Source organism: Bos taurus, chromosome 14 (genome assembly GCF_002263795.3).
Source record: "Bos taurus isolate L1 Dominette 01449 registration number 42190680 breed Hereford chromosome 14, ARS-UCD2.0, whole genome shotgun sequence".
NCBI lineage: Eukaryota > Metazoa > Chordata > Mammalia > Artiodactyla > Bovidae > Bos > Bos taurus.
Genome location: NC_037341.1, coordinates 63,756,955 through 63,778,051, shown reverse-complemented (window position 1 = coordinate 63,778,051; position 21,097 = coordinate 63,756,955). Strand labels below are relative to the sequence as shown.

Below are 21,097 nucleotides of genomic sequence, written 5' to 3'. Positions count from 1 at the left end.
GCCTAAAACTGGAATGCTGCATGGAACACAAAACTGACTGTGATCACCAGGCACAGTGGTAAAGAATTCACCTGCCATTGCAGGAGACGTGGGTTCAATCCCTGGGTCAGGAAGATCCCCTGGAGGAGGGCATGGCAACCTGCTCCAGTATTTTTACCTGGAAAATCCCATGGACAGAGGAGTCTGAGCACGCACATCAAGTACTCAAGTTGACTATAATGTTGATGCAAAGATTACTTTGCTATTTTGGTTTTGTTTTAGGACACTTGCAGTTTTGACTCCAAATTGAAATAGTTTAAGTTAGCTAAGTAAAAAGAATTTCCAATTGGATTTGGCATATTGAAAATTAGATTTTTAATGGGTTTTTTATTTAAAGTAGTTCACATTTACTTCAGATTTAACTATTGCTACCCAAAAGCCAATGTCCCTCCTTCCCTAGTAACAGAACCCTGATTTGGGAATGACAAAGTACCCAGCTCTAGGCAATGACTCATGCTTATCCTAAGTTGATTATGAATCCTGTTCCTCTATGATAAATGCTTGACTCCCAGATTCCCTTGAAGCTAGACTCCCTTGAAGCTAGGAGTGCTCGTGTGACCCAGTTCTGGCCAGTAAGACAAAATGGAAAGTCTACTGGGGGGTGTAGGGGGGGTGATTCTGGGGTATGACTTTTGCTTTTATCTACTTGGAAAAGGCCAAAAGAATTATAGGGATGCCAACATCTCCCTCTAGTATTCTTACTAAGTGAGATGATAAAAAATTTGTATTGTATAAGCCAGGGGTTGGCAAACAAATCTTGCCCCATCCACTTGGGTTTATAAATAAAGTTTTATTGGAGCACAGCTATACCCATTTGTTTATATCTTGTCTGTGGCTTCTTTTGTGCTACAGAAATAGAGTTAAGTAGTTGCAACAGAGACCATATGAGCCTAAAAACCTAAAATGTTTACCATCATTGATTCCTTGAGAAGTTAACTAATCCATGGTCTAAGTCACTGATAGTTGAGTCTTCTGATACTTGGTAAATAAATTTGTTTCTAATTTATATGAAAGCTTGGTGACGAGTAAAACAAAACAAGTCTGAGAGCTGGCTCACTGGAAAATACCCCGATGCTGGGAAAGACTGAAGGCAAAAGGAGAAGAGGGCAGTAGAGGATGAGTTGGTTAGATAGCATCACCAACTCAATGGACACAAGTTTGAGCAAACTCTGGGAGATAGTGAAGTACAGGGAAGACTGGCATGCTGCAGTCTATGGGGCCACAAAGAGTAGGACCTGACTTAGCCACTGAACAACCATAAAATAAAACCAAAACAAATAAATGGTATTACAGGCCTAAAAGTGCATGTGCGGCATACTCTAATACTCTGCTCCACTCGGGTTAGGGCAAGGTGCTTTGTCCACCCCAGCATGCAAGAGAGCGTTTAGCACTGAAGGTTTTCCTGCTCTGCCCTGAGAACTTACCTGTTTGGTGTAAATAACAAACCACCGCCAGTGACTGTCCTCGAAATACTGAAATCTGAGCTCTAAGTTCTGGTTGAGAGTTTGCTGTGGCCCATCCGTATCCAGCAGAGTCCCCTACAAAGGAAAAGATATTACTTGACATTCAGCAGGAATTTAAATGGCTATTATGTGCTGCACAAAATATCAAAACAAGTGAGAATATCCCTATTCCCAAGATGCTATCAGTCTTTTGGGGAGCCATGAATGTACAATAAATCATCATAGTTTGATATAAGTATTATAAGGGAAGCAAACACAGGTTATGGAAGTGAACAGGATGGACATCTAATCCAGACTAGGAGGTAAAGGAAGTTCTGGTGGGGTGGGAGTGGAGGGAGAGTGTTATCTGAGCAGCAGAAAAAATTATCCAAGTTTGTTGTGTGTTTTTTTGAGGGGTGGGTGTGGTGATAACAAGTGTTTCCCAGTAGAAGACAAAATAAGCGCAGATGCACTGAGGCACGGGGGAGCCGGGCACTCTGGAGTGTGGCTGAATCATTTGCCGTGAGGGACGGGGCGCTGAGAGAGGAAGGGCAGGGCCAAAGCCTGGAAGCCTGGTAGGAAGCACCTGTGATTTTTGCTTTACAGCATCGATCACTTTTTCTTCTAGTACTAGAGTTTCAAATTCCCTTGGGAAAAACTTTTCACTGTGGCTCTCAAGCTAGGACAGTCAGGAAATGCTGCTCTCTTGGAGGGTGGCACGTGACCCAAGCTCAAGCCAACTGGATAAATACTCTGGATCTCTCATTTGATTCCAGGGCAGAGGATCCAAAGAGCAGGTCCTGATAAAGAATCCCTGTTTTCTAGAAATCTTGAGCTCCTCTGGTTCCTGGTTATCCTGAACCTCTATTTCAGTCTTTTTTTTTTTTTTTTCACCCTTTCCTTTAAATCAGTGCATTATCTCATACCCCTCTAATAAATCCTTCCCCCCCCGCTCCTACTAGAGCCAGAAGTGTTGGTTTCTACTATTTGCTACCAAAAGATCCCTGGCTGTTACAGGTTTTACAAGCTAAGTGAAGGAGTCTGAACTTCATCTTAAGGGCAACAGGCCATTTTGTTAAAAGATTTTAAAAGCTGAATAATAACACAAATTTGTATTTTAGATCTATGGGTCTGGCAGCATCAATGTAAAAAACTGAACTGAGAAACAGCTGTTTTCAGACATAGAACAGCAGAAAATGCAGAACTGTCAATGCTGAGAAGCAGAAAACAATAAGGTGAGCCCTGTGGTTACCCAGTTTACTGCCTGGAGGAGTTTCCAAGATTCAGTACACGGAGGGAAACCCAGAGTCCAGAGGTCTTGTTAAGTTGGTAAGAAAGAGACAAAAATCTGTGAAGTCGTGGTTAGAATTTATGGGATAGAAGACTAAAGACAAAGTTTCAAATCTCTTGGCTAAATAATGATTTGTGCATGCGTGGGAGATGCACAAATTTGCATCTGGGAAGTCTGGGGAAAGAACCACTGAAAAGCAGCAGGTTGAACAATTCCAAAAGCTCTTAAACCAGCCTGGAAATAGTTTCTATCAACCTGAGTAGAGATAGCATAATAAACAAGACATGGAGAGTTCTAAGAACGGCAGCTATTAAGTAAAGTACTAAATTAGTCCTCCAGACTTCTCTTGCTCTGCCTTAAGAAAGCTTAAAAGCAAGTCTTAAAAAAATAAAACTAATTCCAAGTAATTTAATTGTGTGACAGAACAAAATTCAATCTTCTTTAAAGGAATACAATAAAATCCAACATTCAACAACGTGAAATTCACAGTGTTTGGCATACCACAATAAATTACCTGGTGTGCAAAGTATGAGATAAGCGTACTCTGCAAATAGGAGAAAAATCAATCAATAGAAATGTCAGAGCTGATGGAATTAGTAGACCATAATATAAAAACAGTTATTTTAAATATGCTCCACACACCAAAAATTTAGAAAAAATAGCATGATAAGGAGAGAAATGGAAGATACAGAAGAGACCTTAATGGCCTTCTAGAGATGAAAAATAAAGTATAATAGTAGAAATAAAATTATAACAAATGGGAAAGACACACATTATATGCTACAGAAGACTGATGACCTTGAAATCATGACAACAGAAACCACCCAAAATTAAGTACAGAGAGAAAAAAAGACTGAAATAAAACCACAATGAGATACTACTTTACATCCATTAGAATGGCCATATTTTAAAAAAAAATTAGATAATAACAAGTATAGGCAAGGAAATGGGGAAGTTGGCATCCTCTTATGCTGCTGGTGGGGATATAAAATGGAGAAGACACTGTAAATGACAGTCTGGAATTTCCTCAAAAAGTTAACTATAAAAGTTAACCACTATGGTAGAATTACCAGCAATTCCACTCCTCAGTATATAACCAAGAGAAACGAAAACCTATGTCCACATAAAAAAACGTACGCACAAATGTTCATAGTAGCATAATTCAAAACAGTCAAAAGGTAGAAACAACCATCAATGTACAAGTGGATATATCTGTACAATGGAATATTATTTGACCATAAAAAGGAATAAATACAGATATATGCTACAGCAAGAATGAACCCTGGAAACATCATGTTAAGTAAAAACACCAGTATGTTTTTTTTTGAATTGTTCAACCTGCTGCTTTTCAGTGGTTCTTTCCCCAGACTTCCCAGATGCAGATTTGTCCATTGCCCACACACGCACAAATCATTATTTAGCCAAAAGATCTGAAAGATGCTCTCTGGAGCTCTTGCTCTATGTAAAACCCTTGTCTTTAGTCTTTTATCCCATAAATTCTAACCAGCACTTCACAGATTTTTCTCTCCTTCTCCTCAACTTAGCAAGACCTCTGGTCTCTGTTTGGGTTTCCCTCTCAAAAAACAAAAACATTCACAAGCACCATGTATGATTCCATTAATATGCTAAGTTCAGAATAGGCAAATCTATAGAGGCAGAAGGTAAAGTAGTGGCTTCCTGGGCCTGGTGACAAGGAAGTAACAAATTAAGGGTCTGGAGCTTCTTTTTGAGGTATTCTAAAATTGACTGTGTGATGGTTACACAAGTCGGAATATACTGAATGCTACTGAGTTGTGCACTTTATATTGTGTGGAATGTGAATAATATCTTGATAAAGCTGTTGCAGAAGAAGGGAATGATGATGTGGTATTGGTAGAGGGATCTATGCCTCCCTCTGTGTGTCTACACAAAGATCGATGGAACAGAACTAGACCCACACAAATGTGCCCAACTGATTTTTTACAAAGGTATGACAGCAATTCAACTGAAGAAAGATAGTCTTTGCAATAAATGGTCCTGGAGCAACTGTACTTCCATAAGCAAAAAAAGGGAACTTTGGCAAAGAATTTAGACTTGACACCAAAAACACAATAAAGAAAAACAACTTCATCACAATTAAAGTCTTTCGCTCTGCAAAAGACCCTGTGAAGAGAACGAAAAACTACAAAGTGAGAGAAAATACTAGCAAGCCACATATCTAAAAAAGGACTAATATCTAGAATGTAAGTGCTCTCAAAACTCAATAGTAAACAAAAAATCCAATTGGAAAATGGAAGAAATTATGAAGACATATCACCTAAGAAGATACCCAGATGGTAAATAAGCACATGAAAAGATGTTCAACATCGTTAGCCATGAGGGAAAGGCAAATTAAAATCATAATTGAATACCAATACACACTTGTCAGGATGACTAAATAAAAAATAATGACAATACCAAATGCTGATGAGAAAGTGGAGAGACTGGCTTGCTCATCCATCGCTGGTGGGAATGTATAATAAATTGGCTCAGCTCCCTTGAAAACAATTTGGCAGTTTCTTAAAAAATTAAACACACAACTTCCAGCAACTACAGTCCTAGGCATTTATCCCAGAGAAATGAAAACTTGTGCTCAGACAAAAATCTATGAATCAATATTTATAGAAGCTTTATTCATAATAGCTAATAACTGGAAACAACCAGATACCTTTCTTTGGGTGAGTGTTTTAAAAAATTGTGGCTGTTCTATACCATGGAACATTGCTCAGCTGCCAAAAGACACAAACTACTGAAATATACACACCAAGCTGAATGAATTTCCAAAGAATTATGCTGAGTAAAAAAAATTCCCAAAGATTACATACTGTGTGGAGATCCAACCAGTCCATTCTGAAGGAGATCAGCCCTGGGATTTCTTTGGAAGGAATTATGCTAAAGCTGAAACTCCAGTACTTTGGCCACCTCATGCGAAGAGTTGACTCACTGGAAAAGACTCTGATGCTGGGAGGGATTGGGGGCAGGAGGAGAAGGGGACGACAGAGGATGAGATGGCTGGATGGCATCACTGACTCGATGGACGTGAGTTTGAGTGAACTCCGGGAGTTGGTGATGGGCAGGGAGGCCTGGCGTGCTGCGATTCATGGGGTCGCAAAGAGTCGGACACGACTGAACGACTGACCTGAACTGAACATTCTTTTATTTTTTAAGGTAACAAATTCCTTGCTTTTATTTTATGTTTACCTCCTAAACACAGTCAATTCTTGTTGTTCTATAGTTCTATAGCTATGTTCTATAGTTACCATAAACACTGCATTAGTGAGTTCTGATACACAGTCCAAGGGAAAATATAGGTTTAGGTCACAATATCTTCATCAACTGACTGCTGCATAACCTTGTTTTGTGTGTGTGAGTGTTTGTTTTTTCTAACTGAGGTTATAATTGACGTGCAAAAAAACTGCACATATTTAATGTACACAATTTGAAGATTTTGGACATATGCATGTATCCACGAAATGATCACCACAATCAAGTCATAAATAATCCATTACTTCCAAAAGCTTTATAAAATATTCTTGAAATGACACAATATGAAAATGGCAAACAGGTTAGGGTTGCCAGGGGTTCAAGAGGGATGAGAGTGGGAGTAAGTGGATGCAGCTATAAAAAGCTAACATGAAGCATCTTTGTGATGATGGAAACGTCTCAACTTTTCGTTGTATCGACGTCAGCAGCATGGGTGGTGATACTGTACTCTAGTTTCAAAAGATGTAATAATTGAAGAAAAGTGGGTAAAGTGTATGCAAAATCTCTGGACCGTTTCTTTCGACTACATATGAATCTATAATTATATCAAAATTAAAAGTTGACCTTTTAATGAAAAAGTCATTAACTGTTGAAAGCAGAAATAATTATAACACAGCATGAGGTTTATAATATATGTAGGAATAATGCATGGCGACAAATAGCACAAAGGATGGACGGGGCAAACCGAGGCACGACTGTTGCGAGGGTTTAACCTTCTTGTGAAATGATGTAATGCTCAAAAGTAGACTGTGATAAGTTAAAAAGATGTATATTAAAGACTCAAGTAACCATAAATTTAAAAGGTGTGGCTAAAAAAACAATGGAACAAATGAATGTCTAAATAATAAAATAATCTATAGAAGACATGAAGGAAAAAACTAACAAAATTTAAAGAAATGGACAAATCTACAATTATATTTGAAGATTTTAACACTCCTCACAATAGCTGATAGAACAAGTAGAGAGAAATGTGTAAGGATAGAGGAGACTTGAACGTCATTAACCACTTGACGAATTGATATTTATAGGGTTAGAGTAAGGGCAGCATACGCATTGTCAACAGTGGCAGCGTATACATTCTTCTTGAGTGCACACCGAACATTTCAAGATATACCAAACGTTGGCCACAAAACAACTTCCCATAGTTTAAAGGGACTGAAATCATATGATGTGTTTTATTCTTCTGACCCCAAGAGGGTAAGAGTGAGGCAGTGAGAAGGGTTAGGAGGCTGTGGGATTTCATCCAGGCAGCAAATGTTGAGATCAAGACATGAGGGCAGAGAGAAAAGGAGAATCTGGAAGGACAGCAGTGCCATAGGATGATGCGAAGAGCTGACTCACTGGAGAAGACCCTGATTCTGGGAAAGATTGAAGGCAAAAGGAGAAGGGGCCGGCAGAGGATGAGATGGTTGGATAGCATCATCGACTCAGTGGACATGAATGTGAGCAAACTCCAGGAGACGGTGAAGGACAGGGAAGCCTGGTGTGCTGCAGTCCATGGGGTTGCAAAGAGTCGGACACGACTGAGCAACTGAACACCATCACCACCACCAGTGTCGTAGAACAGATAGGTCTGTCTGCATCAGCAGTTAAAAATGTAAGATAAGAGAAAAGTTAGGGGTAATTTCAAGATTGCTGATTTGGCAACTAGGGGTGGTGGTGGAAATCCTATTTACCAAGATAAGGAACACAGGAGGAAGAACCCTAGGTTGGGCATATGGGAAAGGATGAGTCCGGTTTGGGGAAAGGATGACCTTGAGGTGTCTGAATCACTTGGCGAAGATGTCAAGAATGCAGTAGGAAATACTGGACCTGTTGACAGTCATCTGGGAAAATGACTTCAGGAGATAAGTAGAGGAGAGATTCTAGAAATGGAACCCCAGGAAACACCAGCATTTCAGGAGTGGTCAGAGGGAAGGCAGCCCACAAAATTAGAGGAGGAAGCAGGGGGAGTTGTGAAAAGGAAGACGTGATTGACGTATCAAATGCTGCAGACAGGCCTGTCTCTCTACCTTCACAATACTGAGCCAGCTAAAAAATCCCCATGGGTTTCATGGATTTAGTAGCTGGGTGTCATGGTTGCTTTAGTAGGGTTTGTTCTCTACTAGTTAATCTCCATTTCCTGTGTAAATGGGATAATGCCTCTTAGCTCACTGGGTTATATTTAAGAACTTAAGTAAGAAATGCTACTTTTTATAAATATTGACCTTTGTTTTCCTCTTAATGAAAAAAAAAAAAGAATTAAATAGCGTATGTGTCATTGCCTAGCATAGCTGGTACAAAGTAAGCACTCAGTAAGTCTGGTCAGAAAGCTCTCTCTTGGAAGGACATGGCAATGCAGGTGTGATGCCAGAGATCCTTACGAATAGCTCTGCTGGACTATTTACAATAGCTAGGACATGGAAGCAACCTAGATGTCCATTGGCAGATGAATGGATAAGAAAGTTGTGTTACATATACACAATGAAATATTACTCAGCTATAAAAAAAAAGAACACATTTGAGTCAGTTCTAATGATGAAACCAGAGCTTATTATACACAGTGAAGTAAGTCAGAAAGAGAAAGACAAATACTGTATATTAATGCATATATGTGGAATTTAGAAAGACGGTAACGACGATCCTACAGGCAGGGGAGCAAAAGAGACACAGGTGTAAAGAACAGAATTTTGGACTCTGTGGGAGAAGGCGAGGGTGGGATGATCTGAAAGAGTAGCACTGAAACATGTATATCACCATATGTAAAATACGTGACCAGTGCAAGCTTGATGCGTGAAGCTGGGCACCCAAAGCTAGTGCTCTGGGACAACCTAGAGGGATAGGGTGGGGAGGGAGGCGGGAGTGGGGTTCAGGATGCGGGGACACATGTATACCCATGGTTGATTAGTGTTGATGTATGGCAAAAACCATCACAATATTGTAAAGTATCCCCAATTAAAATAAATAAATTAATTTTTTATTAAAAAAAAAAAAAAGAACAGCTCTGCTGGGCAGCATCCAGTTTCCAAGCATAGAGATCTTGTTGGTACTGAGCACATATTAAGTGTTCAGTAAATGGTAGCTGTTATTTCTACATGTTGTTACTACTTTAGATACCCTTCACGCGGTAGAGAAGTCTGCTGTTGGAAGGTGAGAAGAGGAGTGTCTCTACAGCAAGAGTGAGGCACTTGTCCCAGATAACAGGTAGGTTTTACTACTAGGTGATGCTTTGTGCGTGCTCAGTGGTGTCTGACTCTTTGCAACGCCATGGACTGTAACCCACCAGGCTTCTCTGTCCATGGGATTTTATGATGCTTACTGTGGCTTAGATGCCAGTCCACTCAAGGTACTGATTCAAATGGCAAACCTGTCTCCCTGATACCAACACTGTCATCCAAAAACACTAGGATTTTTAAAATCGTGGATGAAGGCTTTAAATGATGGGAAAGGCAAGGTGCCAAGATACTCACAAGGAAAGTGACCTGCCAGCACTTCACTCTGTCCATCTGGAAAATGACGTCCTGGGTCTGGTTATCAGGCAGGGTTATGCAGCAGCTGATCTCATTATTGCCGACGGAAAGAAGGGCCTGGCAGCCGGGCTCTGGGTGGTCACAGGTGCAGGGTTCCAGCCGCATGTACCCATAATGCTGGACCTCCCGGGCGAGCTCCAAAAACTGCTCCAAAGCGGGGTGGGGACGGAGAAAGCAAAAGACTGCTTGAAGCGGATGAAAAATCTCATGTCAGAAGCTACTGCCATTCTAACACAACACCCGGAATGGAGTCACAGTGAAAGCACCTTCTTCTTCCAGGTGACGCAGATGAAGACCACGCCCCGTGTGCTGACAGGGCTGCCCAAGTTCCTGGGCGTGTGCCTCCTCGTTGACCATCATGTCCCTGCTCTTTTTACAGGGTTCAGACATAGTGGAAATAAAATATTCAGTGTGTGAACGATGAAGGAAGAAAAGAGTAGGATGTCATCGAATGAGTAGTTATGATTCTATCTCAGTAGATTAGAGCAGCAGAATAAACAAAAAGTGAATGTTTAAGATGCTGTGTTTAAAAAGAAAAACAACTAAGCTGAGATCAAATTTTTACAGGCTGCTTTATATGCTGGTGGTATTCACTGTCAGAGACGGAGGTGTTGGAAATGGCAATGAAGTGAGGGCGAGAGTGAGTCTGCTAAGTCGAGTTTCACGGCCCCAAAGTGCCAATGGAATGTTGGTGATGTTTAAGGTTTAGCTTTTCCCTCTGCTTTTATTGTTACTGAAGAACAGAGGACAGCTGCAGGTCACACCTGTGGTCCTGGCATCCTGTCCTGCTAATGTCTATTGAGGACCTTTCGACAAAGTGATCATTGGCGACTGCCTTCAAGTAACCTGCTATCAGTTCAGTGACCTCCACTTTGTTCTTCCAGCCTACGCCATGGTCCTATCTGACGGGGTGGAAGATGTGTGTTCAGAGAAGGTAGTTGACACCTCACCACATGGTTAAATCAGAAAGTAGGCCACTCAGCGACAACCTGACTCTTTCCCAATCCTTTCCTGAAGCAAGGTAACTTACATCTCCCTTTTGAGGGCTACATGAGCGCTCTCTGATAAAGAGAAACGCCGTGAGGGACGGGCAACTCTTGGTACCAGGTGGCGGAAGGATTCCAGGCTCCTGTCCCTCCCGGCCACGTGTCGGACCAGCTCATTGCACTGAGGCCCATGCATTCAACTTAGGAGGTGCGTTCAGCTGCTGGACCTCCCTTTGGGTCAGTGGGAGACATCAGAAATGACAGGTGGTGGGTAGATGTTACCTGTGTGGTGGGGACAGGGGCTGAGTAATCCTGCCACTGAGCATTCAGAGTAGTTTCATGGCTCTTGCTACAAAACTTCTTTTGTATTATATGGTATAAATTCTTAATTTTTTATTTTACTCTTTGGTAACACAAAAAATTTGTAATAAACTGTAATACACTCTTGGCTGCAGTGCTCTAAAAGAGGTGAAAGTGTTTTTCATTGAAAGTTAACCTCCATTTCTCTAAGAAGTTGGTGATCAATAAGTAACTTGCTCAAAATGCTAGCTGGCACCTGCCATTCAAAATGAGGTGGGCGGGGAGTACTGATATTACTGCCTGTGTGAAAAGTAGAGGACAGAAATCTAAAAGGATTATCTACTTGAAAATAAGTTTTGTTTTCTTATTGGACACATCACACAGCTTGCAGGATCTAAGTTCCCCAACCAGGAGTTGAACCCAGGCCATGGCAGTGAAAGTGCCAAGTCCTAACCATGGAACCACCATGGAATTTCTGAAATTTGTTCTCTTAAGAAGTACCTGAAAAAGATAATTTAACACGTAGAACTGCAGAAGGTATATGAGCTTTTGGCAAACTTACCTGCAGACCCGTGTAGTAAACATCTTCAATTCTGTGGGCATATGAGCACTGCTGCCAGTACCCACCTCTACTGCTCTAGCACAAAATCACCACTTGACAATACACACATGAGTGAGTGTGGCTATGTGCCAATAAAGCTTTATTTACACAAACAGTGGCCCAGGGACCAAAGTTCAGTCTCTCTCTGATTTAGATCAAATGACTGCTCCTTTAAGTTAATTTCACTCATTTTCAATTCCAAGTTTTCTTGTACATGTACACAAAGTAAAGCAAAAGTTGTTAATGTGTTGACTCCATTAGCAGGAGAACTTTTACAAACACTTAAATAATATTGGTTTTAATAACAGTATTCTTAGATGCTTCAAGAGAAAAATCATTTGTTAAGTTGAATAATGGTTCAGTTTTTTTCAAGTGAAAAAAAAAAAAAAACACCTCAGCCATACCCTGTCCTGAAGCAGTACATGTGAGTCTGACAAATAAGACATATTTTAACAAAATAAATGGCCTCTCCTTCATTGTGTTATCTTTTTTATTCTTTATATTTAGCCAACTACTAAAGCACTGACTTCAAACAAAATGCAAAGAAAATTTAGAGGACTAAATTCATGCACTCAAAGTGAGAGTTTTTAAAGATCACTATTAAAATAGTATGGTAAAATGATGTAAAACATTCAACCATAGAAAATAAACTTTGTTCTATGGCAAAAACACAAATTTTGTTAGAGCATAGCAGCATGGTTAAAAACAACGTTCTTACTAAACTAAGAAGTTTATAGGTCAGAAATGTCCTTAGAATTGGTAACTGTGTCCAAAGCGATAGCAACATGATATTCATCAAAATAAAAGCTGTAAGTATAAAAATTTGCAAACACTCAGAGAAATTGAACTCCAAAATTTCTGAGACAAAGCTGTAATGGAATACCAATGGGAAAGTGGGAAAGTGTTAGACGTTCAGTCATGTCAGACTCTTTGCCACCCTATGGACTGTAGCCCTCCAGGCTCCTCTGTCCATGGGAATCTCCAGGCAAGAATACTGGGATGGGTTTCCATTCCTTTCTTGAGGGGATCTTCCCAACCTAGGGAAGATTCTTTACCATCTGAGCCACCTGGGCAGATTTCTCAGTATGCTGCTGCTGCTGCTGCTAAGTCGCTTCAGTCGTGTCCAACTCTGTGTGACCCCATAGACGGCAGCCCACCAGGCTCCTCTGTCCCTGAGATTCTCCAGGCAAGAATACTGGAGTGGGTTGCCATTTCCTTCTCCAAATTCTCAGTATACCAAGGGGGAAAATACTAAATCATGACAGTATATGCTTTTTCCCTTTTTTTTTTTTTTGCAACTCATCAATAAAATTCTAAAAATATGGTGACTTTGAAGGATGGCTTTCTATATCAACCTAAGTATAAATGAGTTACCTAAATTTTATTTGCATTTTCTTCAAAATCAGTGCTTTGGTGAGGAGCATTGGTAAAATATAAAGGTTTTTTAAAAAAAGATAATACAATGAAGCAAAGACCATTTCTTCTGTTAAAATATAACTTTTCAGACTCATATACTTCTTGGGGGTATGTCCGTTGGTACTGTACCATCTTTATGGAAGTTTTAAAAATGAACATTTAGAAATAATGTGAAGAATAATAGAACATGGATTCAAGACAGACAATGTTGGCTGCTGTGTTCAGGGACCTTCAGCCAGGAACCATACCAGGTGTTGGGAACACAGAGTATGTATTATATAAATTAGATGGACTCAGTCCTGGGCCTCGTGGTGCTCGCTGCCACAGTGATTTATAGAAGCAAATCCTGGAAACAATCTGACTTCCAATAATAGGAAATTGGTTAGCTAAATGATAACATAATCATAAAATGGAATACTCTGCATCATTAAAAATAATGTTGAGGGTCTATATTAATTAACTTGGCAAAGGATGCACACTATATTGTATTTTTAAGAATCTTTAAACAATAAGACTTTATTAATTTTATAATAAGAAAAATCAATGAAGGTATTCTCATTTTTAAGCCCCATTTTTAGTGCTTGATGGGTTTATAAATTACAGAAACAGCTGAATTCCAATATGTTTCTCTAACTCCCTTCCAAGAGATTTCTCTTGGTGCAATATTTCATTCACCTTTGTTTGGTTGTCTTCTTTCTGGAGATCCTCTAATTTCTGCCTCTGCACCTCTGTGGGTTTGGCCCATTCTTTTTCAATGTCCTGTATTGCCTTAAAACAATATAAGTTGTAAAATTAGCAAACTTAACAGAAATGAATTAACCTAACAAAAATATACTCGTGTATGAAACCCAAGTGGGCATATATAAGGATTTATCAGGTTATAAAGGTTACATTTAAAATTAATTGGGTGTGGGTACAATGGTTTGGGTACAACTGGTAGCACTTGGAAAAGAAAATAAAATTTTCTCTTTCCCCACACCACCCAATCAAATAAACACAGATAGGTTAAAGATTTGAATGTAAAAACCATAAAAGAACCAGAAGAAAGTAAAAGTATTTTTATCTGATCAATAAGAAATACCTTTCTAAGCTACAAAGACAAATAACATACAAGTGAATATATAATTACATAAAAATAATAAGCCTCCAAGAATAAAACTAAGAAGAAAATGGCAAACCAAGGCAAAACTGCATCATATGTGGCAAAGAGTTAATCTTATTTACATAAAGCAATAGTAAAAATATAAATACCTCTAATAGGAAAATGAAGAAATGCTATATATCAGCAATTAATAAAAAGGAATTCCAAATGACAAATACAGATTGAACCTCACTGGTAATCAAAGAATCTGTTTGCCTCTCAACTTGGTGAAGATCCATCAGTTCAGTTCAAGTCGCTCAGTCGTGTCCTACTCTTTGTGACCCCATGGACTGCAGCTCGCCAGACTTCCCTGTCCATCACCAACTCCCGGAGCTTACCCAAACTCATGTCCATTGAATTGGTGATACCATCCAACCATCTCATCCTCTGTCGGCCCCTTCTCCTCCCACCTTCAATCTTTCCCAGCATCAGGGTCTTTTCCAGTGAGTCAGTTCTTTGCATCAGGTGGCCAAAGTATTGGAGTTTCAGCTTCAGCATCAGTCCTTCCAATGAATATTCAGGACTGATTTCCTTTAGGATGGACTGGTTGGATCTCTTTGCAGTCCAAGGGACTCTCAAGAGTCTTCTCCAACAACACAGTTCAAAAGCATCAATTCTTCGGCACTCAATTTTCTTTACAGTCCAACTCTCACATTCATACATGACTACTGGAAAGACCATACCTTTGACTAGATGGGCCTCTGTGGGCAAAGTAATGTCTCTGCTTTTGAATATGCTATCTAGGTTGGTCACAACTTTTCTTCCAAGGAGTAAGTGTCTTCTAATTTCATGACTGCAATTACCATCTGCAGTGATTTTGGAGCCCAAGAAAATAAAGTCTCTCACTGTTTCCATTGTTTCCCCATCTATTTGCCATGAAGTGATGCGACCAGATGCCATGATCTTAGTTTTCTGAATGCTGAGTTTTAAGCCAACTTTTTCACTCTTCTCTTTCACTTTCATCAAGAAGCTCTTAATTCTTCTTCACCTTCTGCCATAAGGGTGGTGTCATCTGCATATCTGAGGTTATTGATATTTCTCCTGGCAATCTTGATTCCAGCATGTGCTTCATCCAGTCTAGAGTTTCTCATGATGTACTCTTCAAATAAGTTGAATAAACAGGGTGACAGTATACAGCCTTGACGTACTCCTTTTCCTATTTGGAACCAGTCTGTTGTTCCATGTCTAGTTCTAACTGTTGCTTCTTGACCTGCATACAGCTTTCTCAGGAGGCAGGTCAGGAGGTCTGGTATTCCCATCTCTTTAAGAGTTTTCCACAGTTTGTTGTGATCCACACAGTCAAAGGCTTTGGCATAGTCAATAAAGCAGAAATAGATGTTTTTCTGGAACTCTCTTGCTTTTTCTATGATCCAGCAAATGTTGGAAATTTGATTTCTGGTTCCTCTGCCTTTTCTAAAACCAGCTTGAACATCTGGAAGTTCATTGTTTACGTACTGTTGATGCCTGGCTTGGAGAATTTTGAGCATTACTTTGGTAGCATGTGAGATGAGTGCAATTATGCAATAATTAGAGCATTCTTTGGCTCAAAGAATGGTGTGATCAGATAACCACGATGGTGTGATCTCTCACCTAGAACCAGACATCCTGGAATGTGGAGTCAAGTGGGTCTTAGGAAGCATCACTACAAACAAAGCTAGTGGAGGTGATGGAATTCCAGTTGATTCATTTCAAATCCTAAAAGATGATGCTGTGAAAGTGCTGCACTCAATATACCAGCAAATTTGGAAAACCCAGCAATGGCCACAGGACTGGAAAACGTCAATTTTCATTCCAATCCTCAAAGAAAGGCAATGCCAAAGAATGGCAACGTGAAGACAAATATATATATAATATTCAGAGTTGGCAAGGGGTTAAAGAAATAGGAAGCTCATATAGATCTGACACAATTTAACCTGGTACAACTTTATGGAGATAGTTTGGTATTTAAATCTAAAACCATCTACAGGAATGATAAACACAGATTAAGAAAAATGTATTAATAAGGCTATTACTCAGATCAGATCAGATCAGATCAGTCACTCAGTCGTGTCCGACTCTTTGCAACCCCATGAATCGAAGCACGCCAGGCCTCCCTGTCCATCACCAACTCCTGGACTTCACTCAGGCTATTACTACTACCACTTTTAATATTGAAAAATTTTCAACTATAAATTGTGGCAAACATATGTATAATGCTTACTGTGTGTCAGGCAATGTTCTAATTGCTCTAAAATAAAAATCAACCCCAGCCCCTCCCCTCTCTGGTAGCTACTACTTTGTTCTCAGTATCTACTTGTTTGCTTCTGTTTGGTTTGGTTTGTTCATTAACTTTATTATACTATTTATTTATTATTTAATTTATATTTTGATCAAATCATACAGCATTTGTCTTTCTCCATCTAATTTATTTTAGCAAAATACCCTCAAGGTCCATCAGTGTTATCACAAATGGCACAATTTCATCTTTTTCCTGGCTGAGTAGTATTCCACCCAAGGAATGCTTGAAGCCACCAGTATATGAAAGAGACAAGGAACAGAAACTCCCCTAGCACCTTCAGAGGGAACATGGCCCTGCCAATACCTTGATTTCAGACTTCTGACCTATGGAACTGTGAGAAAATAAATTTTTATTATTTTAGAGCTCCTCCCCTATAAAGAAAAAGGTCAATCCTCACAGCACCTTATGAAGTAGGTACTATTAATATAGGTGATAGAGTTTAGGTACAATCAAATAATAGGTTATGCTACTATTTAAAATTATATAAAATATTTAACAACATGGGAAAAGTCTATGAGGCATTGGTACATGAAAACATGTCAAGTTACAAAATAAGGGCATAGTAATCAGGTCCTGATTTTTATAAAACAAAAAAAAATAAATATAAACCAAGCCCCAAAGACCTTGTATGTACACTTAGCAGTCAAGAAAAATGGATGTGTACATGAGTGAAATGAATTAATAGTATACGAAGTAAAACACTGAAAAAGTTAAGAGTTGATATGTATGGTTGATATAAGATTTGGGATGATGTTTACTTTTGTTTTTGAGTCCTTCCATATCTGCACATTTTTATAAAATGAAAACAAATTTTATAACTGAAAAACAATGAGAAGTGAATACACTATTAGGCCCTGTTGGCTGGGCTTTGAGTAACTGCCAGCAGCAAATGTTCTCAAACTCTGACTCCCTGACGGGCTGCTCAGTCCCCTGTCCTAATCTGCACTGCAGGTTCAAGCCGAACAACACTGGTCTCGATGCCAGAACTCACTGAAGACAGACGCCCCCTGGATTTCCTGAAGCCCTCGGCAGCTTTTCCTGTGCTCTTCCCCTCTTCTCCTGGCACGCAGCCTTCCCTTCCCCTTTATCCTTCCTGGCCCCAGGACAGGCTCTGAGATCAGCTTTCCATCTCATCAGCTGCATACACTTAGCCTGAGTGTGTGCTGTGCTAAGTCACTTAAGTCATGTCCAACTCTTTGCGACCCCGTGGTCTGTAGCCTTCCAGTCTCCTCTGTCCATGGGCTAATCCAGGCAAGAATACTGGAGTGGGTTGCCATGCCCTCCTCCAGGGGATCTTCCTGAGCCAGGGATCAAATCTACATCTCTTATGTCTCCTGCATTGGCAGGTGGGTTCTTTATCACTAGCTGAGATCATGCTTTAGAGTTTTCCACTGGCCCTCAAACTATTAACCCTTCTAGAGAAGAACCAGAGTCCTTTACCAAAGTGTATCTTGTGCAACGTCTTATGTACAGCAATCTCACAAACAATTCTTTGCTATCAGGTACTTTATACCTTAGTATATGATAGTCTGAATATAGCATGAATATACTGAATATAGTATATGAATATAATATAGTATATGATAGTATATACCTTAGTCTGAATGTAAGTCTATATGTTATGACCCTTATATCACTGAGGGACAGGGTATGTCTTAGCTCCAAGAGGATAAAGAAAAGTGGAATACATTTTGATATTACTATTGAAGTTGGGGAAAAGGAGATGGATTTAAAGAGGAGAAGAAAAACAACTACTATTTGTTGAGACCTTTTTAAGAAAAGTTTTCTCATTGACTTTTTCCAAATTGTCCTGTGGGTTAGGAACATTTACCCCCATTTTAGAGATGAGTAAAATCAAGATCCAGAGATGTGATAACTTTCAAGACAATCCAGTAAGTAAGCGGCAACGGTTGGATTAAAACTCGGGTCAGACTACTCTACCAAGCCCTCCTCCTATTGCTCGAGACACTGAATTTTGACCACATAGGCAGCTACACACCGCAAGACTTTCTCCTTATTGTCAACTGTTCTCGAAACTGAACGTAGATACCATACCTAAGCTAAGAATGGAATTAGCATGGGTGTGAAGAAAGGAACACCTTTTCTTTCCTGAACTCACTTGATCTTAGAGCCCTGTAAGGACTGTTAGAACCTGGCAACGATGTCAGAGAGAAACCTGACAAAATATACAAGGTAAACAGCATTCGTGGTGGTAAGTAGGTAAGTACTAACTAAAGATACATCATTCATCATTAGAGGACCTGGGACTCTCAAATGTAGAGCTTTAAATATCCGACAGGAGAGGTAAGATAAATGTTTTTGTTTTACTACCCTTGAAAACCTTTGACCCTGATTATGATTTCACAAGTCATCACTCAAATATATTATATACAGTGCCTCGCTCCAGACAGTGAGAGAGTCAAGTTTAGATAAATGCCTCTACTCAGTTATATGGTTCCCCAAAGACTGCCTGACAGAGACTCATGTGGAACCTAATTTTTAAAATTGTGTGAAATCACATAAGTCACGGTTTTCATGAGCTTCAATCACACACACTCTAGTGCTCTCTGCAGAGTCTACAGCAGTGAGACATGGAGAGCGCATGCCTTTTCAAACAAGGCAGCAGCCACTCGGCTCCAGGTGGCTGAGGCAGAACAGACCAAGGCTAAGGAGCACTTTGGGTCACGGGGGTATTAGGAGGGTAGTGGGCAGCCCACACTCCCCTCACCACACCACATGCCCTGATGCAGGGCTTGACCTGCCTAGCGGAAGGGGCACCTTTTTCTAATTTGCACAAATTGTAACCAGGCCAGTGGTGGCCCAGCTGAAATGTAGGCCCAGACTGGACAGAGCCTTTGGTATTTTTTAGAAAATCCAGAAACTTCTGTTTTTATAGGCAATCTTCCACTTTGTTTGTGGTTTAGTTGCTAAGTCGTATCTGACTCTTGAGACCCCAAGGACTGTAGCCTGCCAGGCTCCTCTGTCCATGGGTTTCTCCAGGCAAGAATACTGGAGTGGGTTGCCATTTTCTTCTCCAGGGGATCTTCCTGACCCAGGAATTGAACCCAGGTGTCCTGCATTACAGGCAGATTCTTTACCAACTGAGCTACGAGGGAAGCCCCCACTTTGTTTAATGTCACTTAAAGTTTTGAAAAGAAGGAAGTAAACACCTTGTGGGAATCCACTTGGCTCCTGGGACATCGCTAGACACACTAGCTTTAAAAAATTTGAGAGTATTTCTTAATGGTTAATTATGATGGCACAGTTATTTATCAGAGGAACTCCCCAGAATTCTTCGATTCACTTTTTAAAAGGATGATTGCTTCTCACTCATTCATATCTCCTAAGCGCCCAGGACACAGTCTGTGCCCTTGGCCATTCAGAGTCTAATTAGAGAGACGCAGATGTGAACCTGCATTCACAACACTGGGTGGGAGTGCCACGATGGAGGGCAGAACAAAATGCCAAGGGGGCAGAGAGGACTTCCCAAAGGAGGCAGCAGTTGTGGTTCCCTCCCTCCTGCTGGCCTTGGGCCCCCTTTCCATTTCTCAGGAGCTTCACTCAAATTTGAGAAATGATAAAGGCAGAGGTTGTTATGACATCAGCTATATAGTTTCTTGAAAACTTTGCCAGGCAAAGAGCTAAGGTTTGAATACCAGTCTGTTAAAGCTGGAAGAACACTTAGAGACTGTTAGTTCAGTCTCTTCACTTCACAGGGAGACATTGTAGTTCCAGTTCCAGAAGGAAGAAGTGACCAGTCCAAGGTCACCCAGAGGAGAGGGCCACTGACAGAGCAGGGACAGAAGGCATTTTTGAAACTACCATTCAGTGTGCTTTTCAAGAAACCATCTTTTCCCAAGCCATAAGAGGAGGAAACACCATCAGTTTCTCTCTGGTTTACAACTCCTTAATGAAGATTGATAAACATCATAAGATTCTGCTGCTGCTGCTAAGTATGATGCTAGTAGTTCTTAATTCTTGTTACCCTGTATCCCTGGAAATCATCCCACAGAAACAATACTAGAATTAGGTGATGCATTGGCAAACAAACCGGACGTAACTAACAAGGCATTGTAATAGCAAGGAAACAGTGGTGCTAAGCCTCAGGGAACATTTAAAATGGTAAATTACATTCCAATTCATGTAACAGGGGTAAAAGTACATTGAACATGATTATGCATGGATCAAAGCAGGACGTGAAATGAGCTGAAAACTATATTCTGGCCATAAAAGCACAATAGTGAACATTAAACATTTAATAAGTGATATTTTGATTTGCCTTCTTAGAGTTTCATGGAAATCGTTTACTAGATGGTCTTGGTCTCTTAAAAAGTCACCTAAGGAGAAATGGGTGTGAAGGTTGTGACTCCTCCAGTGACATTCTGGCTGCTGAGTCCGCTGTGACTGCTCAGTCACACACCCACCTTCTCTGCCCTGTGCCAAAAAAGCCAAGGTCCCTGCGTGTGGCTGGTGGTCTACTGGGGGAGATCTCTACACAAATGATGCTCTATTTTGTCAAACTGAAAACTCCACTGATTTTATGATACCATAATCTTGTGTGACACTAAGAAAAAAGACTGCCAAATAAATTATGACACAGAACCACGAGGCAGTCCTGTGCAGCGTATCCCTCCTGGCGGGTAATTGCTTTCATTTCTTCTGAGGTATCTGGCGATTTCTCTTGCCTGCAGAGGCACTGCTCAGCCTGTGCTAGGCAGCCCTTTTGCTTAATCATAGTATAAAACAGAGCAGTTTCCTCTCTGTGTGAACATAAAGCACTTGGTTGTCACTTTGCAAGAAAATGTGAAACAT

General features: G+C 40.2%; 1 protein-coding gene across 6 annotated transcripts in view; it reads right to left on the bottom strand.

Annotated features, from left to right (window-relative positions):
- The window catches only part of SNX31 (sorting nexin 31), an 83,468-nt gene that overhangs the window by 12,219 nt on the left and 50,152 nt on the right, over positions 1 to 21,097 (bottom strand). For all 6 annotated transcript variants that reach the window (XM_025001875.2, XM_010812174.4, XM_015474517.3 and 3 more), the window contains 3 exons: positions 13,542 to 13,634; positions 9,504 to 9,707; positions 1,464 to 1,577 (listed from right to left, as the gene is read on the bottom strand). In XM_025001875.2, the coding sequence (XP_024857643.1) occupies positions 1,464 to 1,577; positions 9,504 to 9,707; positions 13,542 to 13,634 (411 nt within the window). The remainder of the gene's footprint in view (positions 1 to 1,463; positions 1,578 to 9,503; positions 9,708 to 13,541; positions 13,635 to 21,097) is intronic.